At 48.9% G+C, this 12,448-nt stretch overlaps 1 protein-coding gene across 4 annotated transcripts in view; it reads left to right on the forward strand.

Moving 5' to 3' along the window:
* Nucleotides 1-9,890, forward strand: part of NUMA1 (nuclear mitotic apparatus protein 1) — a 63,212-nt gene extending 53,322 nt beyond the window's left edge. The window contains exons 25-27 of one of the 4 annotated variants that reach the window (XM_088465596.1): nt 5,755-5,988; nt 6,222-6,245; nt 6,945-9,890. In XM_088465596.1, the coding sequence (XP_088321722.1) occupies nt 5,755-5,988; nt 6,222-6,245; nt 6,945-6,977 (291 nt within the window). In that variant the 3' untranslated portion in view covers nt 6,978-9,890. The remainder of the gene's footprint in view (nt 1-5,754; nt 5,989-6,221; nt 6,246-6,944) is intronic. The other 3 variants (XM_088465597.1, XM_088465598.1, XM_088465599.1) reach the window with 3 other exon arrangements.
* Nucleotides 9,891-12,448: the final 2,558 nt, after the last annotated feature.

The following is a 12,448-nucleotide window of genomic DNA, read 5'->3' on the forward strand; positions in this document are numbered from 1 at the left end:
CTGCAGTGTATGGCGTATGTCTGTGATATACTGTGTGGCTGCAGTGTATGGCGTGTGTCTGATGTGCTGTGTGGCTGCAGTGTATGGCGTGTGTCTGATGTAGTGTATGGCGTGTGTCTGTGATGTACTTTGTGGCTGCAGTGTATGGCGTATGTCTGTGATATACTGTGTGGATGTAGTGTATGGCGTGTGTCTGATGTAGTGTTAGGCGTGTGTCTGATGTGCTGTGTGGCTGCAGTGTATGGAGTGTGTCTGATGTACTGTGTGGCTGCAGTGTATGGCGTGTGTCTGTGATGTACTGTGTGGCTGCAGTGTATGGCGTGTGTCTGTGATGTACTGTGTGGCTGCAGTGTATGGCGTGTGTCTGTGATGTACTGTGTGGCTGCAGTGTATGGCGTGTGTCTGTGATGTAGTGTATGGCGTGTGTCTGATGTACTGTATGGCTGCAGTGTATGGCGTGTGTCTCTGATGTAGTGTATGGCTGCAGTGTATGGTGTGTGTCTGTGATGCAGTGTATGGCGTGTGTCTGTGATGCAGTGTATGGCGTGTGTGATGTAGTGTGTGGCTGCAGTGTATGGAGTGTGTCTGATGTAGTGTATGGCATGTGTCTGATGCAGTGTATGGCGTGTCTGTGATGTACTGTGTGGCTGCAGTGTATGGCGTGTGTCTGTGATGTAGTGTATGGCGTGTGTCTGTGGTAGTGTATGGCGTGTGTCTGTGATTTAGTGTATGGTGTGTGTCTGTGATTTAGTGTATGGCGTGTGTCTGTGATGTAGTGTATGGCGTGTGTCTGATGTACTGTGTGGCTGCAGTGTATGGCGTGTGTCTGATGTAGTGTATGGCGTGTGTCTGATGTAGTGTGTGGCTGCAGTGTATGGCGTGTGTCTGATGTACTGTGTGGCTGCAGTGTATGGCGTGTGTCTGATGTAGTGTATGGCGTGTGTCTGATGTAGTGTGTGGCTGCAGTGTATGGCGTGTGTCTGTGATGTAGTGTATGGCGTGTGTCTGTGATGTAGTGTATGGCTGCAGTGTATGGCGTGTGTCTGTGATGTACTGTGTGGCTGCAGTGTATGGCGTGTGTCTGTGATGTAGTGTATGGCGTGTGTCTGTGATGTAGTGTATGGCTGCAGTGTTTGGCGTGTGTCTGTGATGTAGTGTATGGCGTGTGTCTGTGATGTACTGTGTGGCTGCAGTGTATGGTAAGTGTCTGTGATGTACTGTATGGCTGCAGTGTATGGTGTGTGTCTGTGATGTAGTGTATGGTGTGTGTGTGGTACTGTGTGGCTGCAGTGTATGGTATGTGTCTGTGATGTACTGTATGGCTGCAGTGTATGGTGTGTGTCTGTGATGTAGTGTATGGTGTGTGTGTGTGGTACTGTGTTGCTGCAGTGTATGGCGTATCTGTGATGTAGTGTATGGCTGCAGTGTATGGTGTGTGTCTGTGATGTAGTGTGCGGCTGCAGTGTATGGTGTGTGTCTGTGATGTAGTGTATGGCGTGTGTCTGATGTACTGTATGGCTGCAGTGTATGGCGTGTGTCTGATGTGCTGTATGGCTGCAGTGTATGGCGTGTGTCTGATGTAGTGTGTGGCTGCAGTGTATGGCGTGTCTGTGATGTACTGTGTGGCTGCAGTGTGTGGCGTGTGTCTGATGTAGTGTATGGCGTGTGTCTGATGTACAGTGTGGCTGCAGTGTATGGCGTGTGTCTGATGTAGTGTGTGGCTGCAGTGTATGGCATGTGTCTGTGATGTAGTGTGTGGCTGCAGTGTATGGTGTGTGTCTGTGATGTACTGTGTGGCTGCAGTGTATGGTGTGTGTCTGATGTAGTGTGTGGCTGCAGTGTATGGCGTGTGTCTGTGATGTACTGTATGGCTGCAGTGTATGGCGTGTGTCTGTGATGCAGTGTATGGCGTGTGTCTGATGTAGTGTGTGGCTGCAGTGTATGGCGTGTGTGATGTAGTGTGTGGCTGCAGTGTATGGCGTGTGTCTGTGATGTACTTTGTGGCTGCAGTGTATGGCGTGTGTCTGTGATATACTGTGTGGCTGCAGTGTATGGCGTGTGTCTGTGATGTAGTGTGTGGCTGCAGTTTATGGCATGTGTGATGTAGTGTATGGCGTGTGTCTGTGATGTACTGTGTGGCTGCAGTGTATGGTGTGTGTCTGATGTAGTGTGTGGCTGCAGTGTATGGCGTGTGTCTGATGTACTGTATGGAGTGTGTCTGATGTACTGTGTGGCTGCAGTGTATGGCGTGTGTCTGTGATGTAGTGTGTGGCTGCAGTTTATGGCGTGTGTGATGTAGTGTATGGCGTGTGTCTGTGATGTACTGTGTGGCTGCAGTGTATGGTGTGTGTCTGATGTAGTGTGTGGCTGCAGTGTATGGCGTGTGTCTGTGATGTAGTGTATGGCGTGTGTCTGTGATGTAGTGTATGGCTGCAGTGTTTGGCGTGTGTCTGTGATGTAGTGTATGGCGTGTGTGATGTAGTGTATGGCATGTGTCTGTGATGTAGTGTGTGGCTGCAGTGTATGGTGTGTGTCTGATGTACTGTGTGGCTGCAGTGTATGGTGTGTGTCTGTGATGTAGTGTATGGTGTGTGTGTGTGTGGTACTGTGTGGCTGCAGTGTATGGCGTATCTGTGATGTAGTGTATGGCTGCAGTGTATGGTGTGTGTCTGTGATGTAGTGTGCGGCTGCAGTGTATGGTGTGTGTCTGTGATGTAGTGTATGGCGTGTGTCTGATGTACTGTATGGCTGCAGTGTATGGCGTGTGTCTGTGATGTACTGTATGGCTGCAGTGTATGGTGTGTGTCTGTGATGTAGTGTATGGCGTGTGACTGATGTAGTGTGTGGCTGCAGTGTATGGTGTGTGTCTGTGATGTAGTCTATGGCGTGTGTCTGTGATGTAGTGTGTGGCTGTAGTGTATGGCGTGTGTCTGTGATGTAGTGTATGGCGTGTGTCTGATGTACTGTGTGGCTGCAGTGTATGGCGTGTGTCTGTGATGTACAGTGTGGCTGCAGTGTATGGCGTGTGTCTGATGTAGTGTTTGGCGTGTGTCTGTGATGTAGTGTACGGCGTGTGTGATGTAGTGTATGGCGTGTGTCTGTGATGTACTGTGTGGCTGCAGTGTATGGTATGTGTCTGTGATGTAGTGTGCGGCTGCAGTGTATGGTGTGTGTCTGTGATGTAGTGTATGGCGTGTGTCTGATGTACTGTATGGCTGCAGTGTATGGCGTGTGTCTGTGATGTAGTGTATGGCGTGTGTCTGATGTAGTGTGTGGCTGCAGTGTATGGCGTGTCTGATGTACTGTGTGGCTGCAGTGTATGGCGTGTGTCTGATGTAGTGTATGGCGTGTGTCTGATGTACAGTGTGGCTGCAGTGTATGGCGTGTGTCTGATGTAGTGTGTGGCTGCAGTGTATGGCATGTGTCTGTGATGTAGTGTGTGGCTGCAGTGTATGGTGTGTGTCTGATGTACTGTGTGGCTGCAGTGTATGGTGTGTGTCTGATGTAGTGTATGGCGTGTGTCTGTGATGTACTGTATGGCTGCAGTGTATGGCGTGTGTGATGTAGTGTGTGGCTGCAGTGTATGGCGTGTGTCTGTGATGCAGTGTATGGTGTGTGTCTGATGTAGTGTGTGGCTGCAGTGTATGGCGTGTGTCTGTGATGTACTTTGTGGCTGCAGTGTATGGCGCGTGTCTGTGATATACTGTGTGGCTGCAGTGTATGGCGTGTGTCTGTATACTGTGTGGCTGCAGTGTATGGCGTGTGTCTGTATACTGTGTGGCTGCAGTGTATGGCGTGTGTCTGTGTACTGTGTGGCTGCAGTGTATGGCGTGTGTCTGATGTAGTGTATGGCGTGTGTCTGTGATGTAGTGTATGGCGTGTGTCTGTGATGTGCTGTGTGGCTGCAGTGTATGGCGTGTGTCTGATGTGCTGTGTGGCTGCAGTGTATGGCGTGTGTCTGTGATGTGCTGTGTGGCTGCAGTGTATGGCGTGTGTCTGTGATGTACTGTGTGGCTGCAGTGTATGGCGTGTGTCTGTGATGTACTGTGTGGCTGCAGTGTATGGCGTGTGTCTGTGATGTACTGTGTGGCTGCAGTGTATGGCGTGTGTCTGTGATGTACTGTGTGGCTGCAGTGTATGGCGTGTGTCTGTGATGTACTGTGTGGCTGCAGTGTATGGCGTGTGTCTGTGATGTGCTGTGTGGCTGCAGTGTATGGCGTGTGTCTGATGTGCTGTGTGGCTGCAGTGTATGGCGTGTGTCTGATGTAGTGTATGGCGTGTGTCTGTGATGTACTTTGTGGCTGCAGTGTATGGCGTATGTCTGTGATATACTGTGTGGATGTAGTGTATGGCGTGTGTCTGATGTAGTGTATGGCGTGTGTCTGTGATGTAGTGTGTGGCTGCAGTGTATGGCGTGTGTCTGTGATGTACTGTATGGCTTGTGTCTGATGTACTGTGTGGCTGCAGTGTATGGCGTGTGTCTGTGATGTACTGTGTGGCTGCAGTGTATGGCGTGTGTCTGATGTAGTGTATGGCGTGTGTCTGTGATGTACTGTGTGGCTGCAGTGTATGGCGTGTGTCTGTGATGTACTGTGTGGCTGCAGTGTATGGCGTGTGTCTGATGTAGTGTATGGCGTGTGTCTGTGATGTACTGTGTGGCTGCAGTGTATGGCGTGTGTCTGATGTAGTGTATGGCGTGTGTCTGTGATGTACTGTATGGAGTGTGTCTGTGTACTGTGTGGCTGCAGTGTATGGCGTGTGTCTGTGTACTGTGTGGCTGCAGTGTATGGCGTGTGTCTGATGTAGTGTATGGCGTGTGTCTGTGATGTGCTGTGTGGCTGCAGTGTATGGCGTGTGTCTGTGATGTACTGTGTGGCTGCAGTGTATCTGTGATGTACTGTGTGGCTGCAGTGTATGGCGTGTGTCTGTGATGTGCTGTGTGGCTGCAGTGTATGGCGTGTGTCTGTGATGTGCTGTGTGGCTGCAGTGTATGGCGTGTGTCTGTGATGTACTGTGTGGCTGCAGTGTATGGCGTGTGTCTGTGATGTACTGTGTGGCTGCAGTGTATGGTGTGTGTCTGTGATGTAGTGTATGGCGTGTGTCTGTGATGTACTGTGTGGCTGCAGTGTATGGCGTGTGTCTGTGATGTAGTGTATGGCTGCACTGGAGAGGCCAGTATAATTGCTGGCTCTTATTTCCTGTGTATGGGGGTCTGAGGCTGTGGGGTTCCCGGATACAGATATTGGGGTGCGTTTTCCTGGCCCATTTCAGCCATGGAAGGGACAGAAGCCGTGCTGGCCAAGCTGGCCTGGGCTCTGTGCAACTGTCCAATCCATCGGTGTAAGGTTCTGTCTTGTGTACAGTTCCTTATGTAGTTCTTCCACATTTCTCTCTACACGCGGCGGAGGCGGCAGCCACAATGCGGCATCTCGGTTTCTTAGGAGCTAGAGGCATCCCAGAGGCAGCTGATTGTGAATTGACTAGTTCAGCCCGGAGGCTGCTTCCATTGTGTGTAGGTTTCTGAACTCCAGTCCTCAAGTGCAATGAAGTACCAGCCGTGTATTTGGTGTTTCCCTGTAGGTAGGGGTATAATTGCTGGGCAGTGCAGGGTATTCATTCCCTTGTGCTTACCGGAGGAATCCGTGGGGCTGCCCCTGCTGGGAGCACCTGAGAACCGGCATTGTGTAACGCTGGTATAGATGATGGGCGCTCACTTGTTATACATGTGTATGACTTTCTCTTCTTCTTCTCCAGCAGACAAGCACTGGTCGCAGACAGTCCATGGCCTTCAACATACTCAGCACCCCTAAGAAGCTGGGGAGCAGTTTGCTCAAAAGGGGTCTTAACAAAAAAACAACTCCCAAAAATGTTCCCCAAGGACGGAGACCAAGTGGTAGCACCAGCAATTCCCCGCACCTGTCAATCCGCAGATCGCCCAACAGGAGGTCCCCGAGAGGGACCACAGCAAAGTCCCCTAAGGCGAGTAAGGTGAGTACTCCCAGGGGTATATGTTGTGATGTGTACGTTGTCCTGCATTACACAGCGCGGTGCTGGATATTGTGCTGCAGCCCCCTCAGCGATGTGCATTCACCAGCAGGTCAGGGTCCGCGGTTAAAGCTGCCGCTGTATCCGCAGAACGTGCTACAGATCCTGTGCCGCGCTAGCCAGACCGAGGTTGGATTATTGGGGTGTAACAGATTTGGGTTTTGTCTTGTTTACAGGTATTACATGAAACACATACTCAGGTAATGGCGGAGGGCTTATTTGTGGTGGGTGACGGTGCACGAGGTGGATTGTGAACAATTTGGGGTCGGCTGAGCGCCGGCTTCTAGTGGCCAAGCAGCGTGATCTGGCGCCTATTACTATAATGATCAGCACCACCACTGTGTGTCTGTAATAATGATGTCCGTGTGACGAGCCACCCAGGGCCTGCTGACCACCGTCACTTTCATTAGCCGTTACAGGAAGCTGAGGATATGTCTCAAATAAGAGAGATACAAAAGACATCTAGTTTATTATCTATATTTGGCCTTTACCATGAACACCAACTGCACCTGGGACTCTCCACCGTTAGCCGAAGGATCTACGTGTCTGGTTATATAATGGGTCGTATTTCATATGTAGATTTAAAGGGGCAAATTATCTATTGTTAAACAAAATGCAGTGTGGCACAAGCACCATGCCATGCCATCGCCCGCTGCCGTCACCTGCTCCGGCCGCTCTGTTCCTGGCTCTTGGGTTTGACTGTTTGACGTCTGTATTTTAAATCCACCAAATAGTCTGTTTTCTAATCCACATGTTCTGATTGTATAGTACACGTCACTGGTGTTATTGTCTACTGGTCCTCGGATAATTAGCTTCCTTTCGATTTAGCGGTTTCTGGCTAATTATCTTCTATCTACGTCTTTCGCCTAATTGTCTTTTTTCTTTTTTTTTTGTTTCAGTTTTTTGAGCGCAAGCAGAACAGGAACAAATAAAAGGACGGTGCTTGGAAGGGTCCAGCTTTAAATCTACGGACATCCCTGGGGGGGGGGGGGGGGGGGCGTGGATTTGTATTGCTTTGCTCCCACCATATCGGCAAATTACAATATTTAAATGCTTTGTGCATGTAGACTTGTGCATAGTGCCCCCTTTATTCCATGCTGAGGGTCTGTAATACCCGCTTCTAGTCGGTGATGACCTTAATCAAACAGCCGCATTGAATGGGACAGTGTAATTGTGGACTCTATAAATGATCGGACGGAAAGAGGAGGCTCTTCCAGGAATCCTGCCTTCCCCCACCGCTTGCGTTTCACACTGCCTGTTATGTGCACCATGCCAGGATACTAAGCTAACTCTTCTTAGTGCCTTATTGCTGTGGCTCTGTAATTTAGCAGTTTTTTTATTTTATTTATTAAACCTATGTGCTCTGCCTGGCAGGTTCCTCCCTGTGTCCTTATATACCAGTACGGCGTCTCCTTCTCTGTGTGATGATAATAGGTGAGAGCAGGGTAACGTCTCCCGGCAGGTCGTCACCGACGTCAATTCTCCAGCGCTCACACCATTGTTCTGGGCAGGTGGACCAGCAAATATCCCGGCAGCTTTAGATATATAGGTAAATAACTCTGTACACGAGTCCTGAAGCAGAACCTCAATCCTTTTGAAGCCCGGCTTGTTGTAATGACACCGTATATTGACTGGTTTACTCGCTTGTGTTATAACAAGCCTACGTAGCGATGGTCTTCACTGACGTCGCGGCGCGCTCTCCTGTGTGTCTGCCTGTCCCACCCATTCTGCGCCCCAGATAAGTCCCAATTGCAGTTCTCAAAAAAATAAATAAAAGTAAACCACAAATAAAGACCTTTGCCGTGATCAGATCCAGCCGTTTCTCTGTGCTGCCCTTGTTTAGCTATTCCTCCTCTCTGGCACCCAGGTTTCTGCCATGCATGGATATGTCCTGCTTAGCTATTCCTCCTCGCTATGCCATCCAGGTTGCTGCCATGTATGGCGATGTACTGCTTAGCTATTCCTCCTCGCTACATCACCCAGGTTTCTGCCATGTATGGCGATATTTTGCTGGCCCTATGTTTAGCCACTCCTCCTCGCTACGTCACCCATGTTTCTGCCATGCATGGCGATGTACTGTTGCCCTATGTTTAGCCACTCCTCCTCGCTACATCACCCAGGTTTCTGCCACGTATGGTGATGTACAGCTTGCCTATGTTTAGCTATTCCTCCTCACTATATCACCCAGGTTTCTGCCATGCTTGGCGATGTACTGCTACCCTATGTTTAGCCACTCCTCCTCGCTACATCACCCAGGTTTCTGCTATGTATGGCGATGTACTGCTGCCCTATGTTTAGCTATTCCTCCTCGCTATATCACCCAGGTGTCTGCCATGCATGGCAATGTATTGCTGGCCCTATGTTTAGCTATTCCTCCTCGCTACATCAACCAGGTTTCTGCCATGTATGGCGATGTTCTGCTGCCCTATGTGTAGCTATTCCTCCTCGCTGTATCACCCAGGTTTCTGCCATGCATGGCGATAATTTGCTGGCTTATGTTTAGCCATTCCTCCTCGCTTCAGCTTAAGACAGGGTGGTTGAGGACCCATCAACGCTGACCCTTCCAATTCAAGCCCACCAGTACACGTGGCCGTCGGGATGTACTTAGAGTTTGGCACCTTTTATTGGTCAATAGGTTTGATGTCTTTTACAAGTTATTTTTAAAAAAAAACTATATATTTTCTATCACTGTATATACCTTCATATGTTTCATTGGATGTTGCCTTTTCATTTTCATACAACCATTTCACTAATGTTTTTGTAGTGTGACACATGCTCAGAAGTGTAAATATAGGGAATGTCTGTCACCCAGTATAATAATATAATGGATGTAACCAGCTCTCACCGGCTGACAGAAGATTGGAGGGTTGTTTGTTGCAGACCTGCCTTCTCACAAGCTTGGGTCGTCTTGTTTTTGATAGATATTCTCGAGTCTCTGGGAATGTTAGATGGCACCTCTCCCGTGTAATTACCTGGGTGGAGCACTTGTCACCCTGGTAAGAGATACTCCAGGCCAGCAATACTTTGGCACTCTTGGATCCTGCTGTAGTGTTGATCTCGATCTGATTGTGTGGCGCAGGAGGTACAAATGTGCGACGTTGCGGTTTCCCCACACTAAGCAATAATTGCTTGCACCGCTTAAAGCATTTTAAGGTGTCTTCAAGACGGCATTTCCGTTAACCCAGCGGATAGGAAACCCCCATATCGGGAGACGGGACACTAGAGGATGAAGGATAATGTTAAGTATTTATTATTTGTTTTTTTTTCTCTCGAGGTGACTTTTAAACCTTTTCCATTGGGAAATTTCTGTAAACTGCATTTGATCTTCTGTTTTGTTTTTAAATTGTAAGCTGCCCTTAGCGGGTGCAGCGCTAGTCGGTAATGTCCCATATTTGTCTCTGATCTTTACGCCCATATAAAGGTGTCGTCACAATAGCAGGGCGGACAGGGTCTGGTCTGGATGCATCTTGTGGATGCTGCGCAGGTTCTAGGTATGCGGCAGAGCTTGGTACCCCGGAGACTCTGCGGTCTGATAACATCACGTGTGTGACTGTCTAATCTCTCTCTGTACCCCTTTATTGCCTGAAGTGTAGATTTAGAATTTTCTTCCTGTTTATTTTTTTTTTATATATATATATTTACTCTTTTAAACCTTGGCCTCATTGCTTTGTACCGTCGTTGAAGTAAAGTGGAATAATAATCCTGAGCTGATGCACATACAGGGGAATGTAATAGAGATTCGTCCTCTCTCTGCTGCCGATATGCTGAGAGTTATTGTCCATCTTGGTGTAATCTCTGGGATATGCTGTGTGTTCTCTTTCTGTAAATAAAGTTATCCACTCGTTTCCCCTGTCGTGTGGTTTATTCTGAGCGTTTGTGGATGACCCTCTTCCGCAGTAATAGGGGTACGGGGGTCCTCACTTTCTTCCCCTCGGGAGCTGGATGCACGAGTCCGCACTGACTGAACGTTAGGGGAGAGTCGGGAGGTTACATCTCGGTATCTGGTGGGGAAGTTTTCCGTTGTCTGATTACTTTGTGTTAGTGGCAATATGGGGATCACAGAGCCAGTACAATACTTCTGGAAAGTTTTCGTCTTCTGTGAAGCCTTTTGCTGAATGTGCCGCGTGTTTTGTGCGCACGAAATGTAATCTAATCAGGGAAATACTTGGACCCTATGTGGCTTCCTAGTAGGGTGAATCGTCCAGTAAATGCTTAAGGCAATTCTGTATACAGTAAGAGGATGGTGTATCTAGAAGATTCAACAGAACAATTATGAGACCTGTGCCATCGTCACTGCTACAGTATGTCTACTATTATCCACGTCACTGGCTGATATTGTTTCCAAAAACGTCCCCAACATTTATTTGTTTTCCTTTTTAATTATGAGCCTTTTTTAACTATATAAAGTACTTCAAGTTCTTTCTGGACTCCACAGTGCTGCAAGAGGAGCCCCCATCGTAGCGCGCCATTGTCTTTAGCCAGCCGCAGGGGGCGATCCTAAGGATTGCCCATGACTGTTGGACTCAGGGTGCAGTATAAGGGGGATCATGATTTAGTATTGGAGGTCAGGGTGTAGTATAAGGGGGGGTTATGATGTAGTATTGGGGTCAGGGAGCAGTATAAGAGGGTCATGATGTAGTATTGGGGTCAGGGAGCAGTATAAGGGGATCAGGGTGTAGCATAAGGGAGGTCATGATGTAGTATTGGGGTCAGGGTGCAGCATAAGGGGGTCATGATGTAGTATTGGGGTCAGGGAGCAGTATAAGGGGGTCATGATGTAGTATTGGGGTCAGGGAGCAGTATAAGGGGATCAGGGTGTAGCATAAGGGAGGTCATGATGTAGTATTGGGGTCAGGGAGCAGTATAAGGGGATCAGGGTGTAGCATAAGGGGGTCATGATGTAGTATTGGGGTCAGGGAGCAGTATAAGGGGGTCATGATGTAGTATTGGGGTCAGGGAGCAGTATAAGGGGATCAGGGTGTAGCATAAGGGAGGTCATGATGTAGTATTGGGGTCAGGGAGCAGTATAAGGGGGTCATGATGTAGTATTGGGGTCAGGGAGCAGTATAAGGGGATCAGGGTGTAGCATAAGGGAGGTCATGATGTAGTATTGGAGGTCAGGGTGCTGTAAAAGGGGAGTCATGATGTAGTATTGGGGGACAGGGTGCTGTAAAAGGGGAGTCATGATGTAGTATTGGGGGTCATGGGGCAGTATAAGGGGGCACGGAGGCTAAGCCCTCCCAGCCTTTTACCAGATACCAGAGCCAATCAGACTTTCCCAACAGCGACTAAGAGCCCAGGGCCAGCAAATGAACAAGGTGACTTTATCCTTCATAGGACAGAATGAAATGTTATAATTGGCTGAGAAGGGTAAAGTTTGTTTTGATGCATTAGAAACGTTTATTCACTGGTATGACAAGTTGTACTCCTCCATGTCTTTCTGGGAATAACTAGTCGTCACCTAGATCCACACATGTGTGACCTGAGTGTCTTAGAATCCAAGATGAATAATTGGCTTGCTCCTGGCATTATGTGGAAACACGGCCTCCATTCATGCACCTGTTACACTTCAGGAATTTATTATAGGGGGAGGCCGACCATTGTTCTCTGTTTAATGTCACATACTATACAGTGTTCCTAGCTACGTAATGCACAGGCCATGTGTGAGATGAGATATGGTAAGAACTTACCTTTGTTATCTCTGTTTCTACGAAGTCCACAGGGTTGACCTTGGGGTATAGCTGGATCTGGACCCATGGGCACCACGCAGTTAAAGCTTTAGCTGCTCCCAGGATGCACTTGGGTCCGTCCTCCTCTATACCCCGCCCCCGGCCACAGCACCTCAGTTGGTAAGCAGCCAAGGCCGGAGGAGGAGACTAAACAGAGAGAAGGAAGACTGGAACACACAAGAAACCATACTCACAGAAATGGGAGACGGAAAACCGGTGACCAGCCACACAGCCCATTTGAAGCCAGGTGCGTCAGGGCGGGCGCCCTGTGGACCCTATGGACTTCGTAGAAACAGAGATAACAAAGGTAAGTTCTTACCATATCTCCTGTTTTCTACTTCAGGGTCCATAGGGGGTCCACAGGGTTGACCTTGGGGATGTCCCAAAGCAGTACAACTTAGGGCGGGGACGCTCCTGTGCTGAAAGGAGTACCCGGCGCCCAAAGGATGCATCCTGAGAGGCAAAGGTGTCAAACGCATAGAACCTCAAAAACGTTTGAATTGAAGACCAAGTGGCCGCCTTACACAGCTGAACAGCAGAAGCGCCACGTCTAGCAGCCCAAGAGGGACCCACAGAACGAGTGGAATGAGCCTTAACAGAGGCTGGCACAGATAAACCCTCCTGTGCATAAGCCTCACAAATAACGGAACGAAGCCAACGGGCTAACGTTTGTT

The sequence above is a fragment of the Taudactylus pleione genome, unplaced genomic scaffold, assembly GCF_031769625.1.
Source record: "Taudactylus pleione unplaced genomic scaffold, aTauple2 ptg002040l, whole genome shotgun sequence".
Classification (NCBI taxonomy): Eukaryota; Metazoa; Chordata; class Amphibia; order Anura; family Myobatrachidae; genus Taudactylus; species Taudactylus pleione.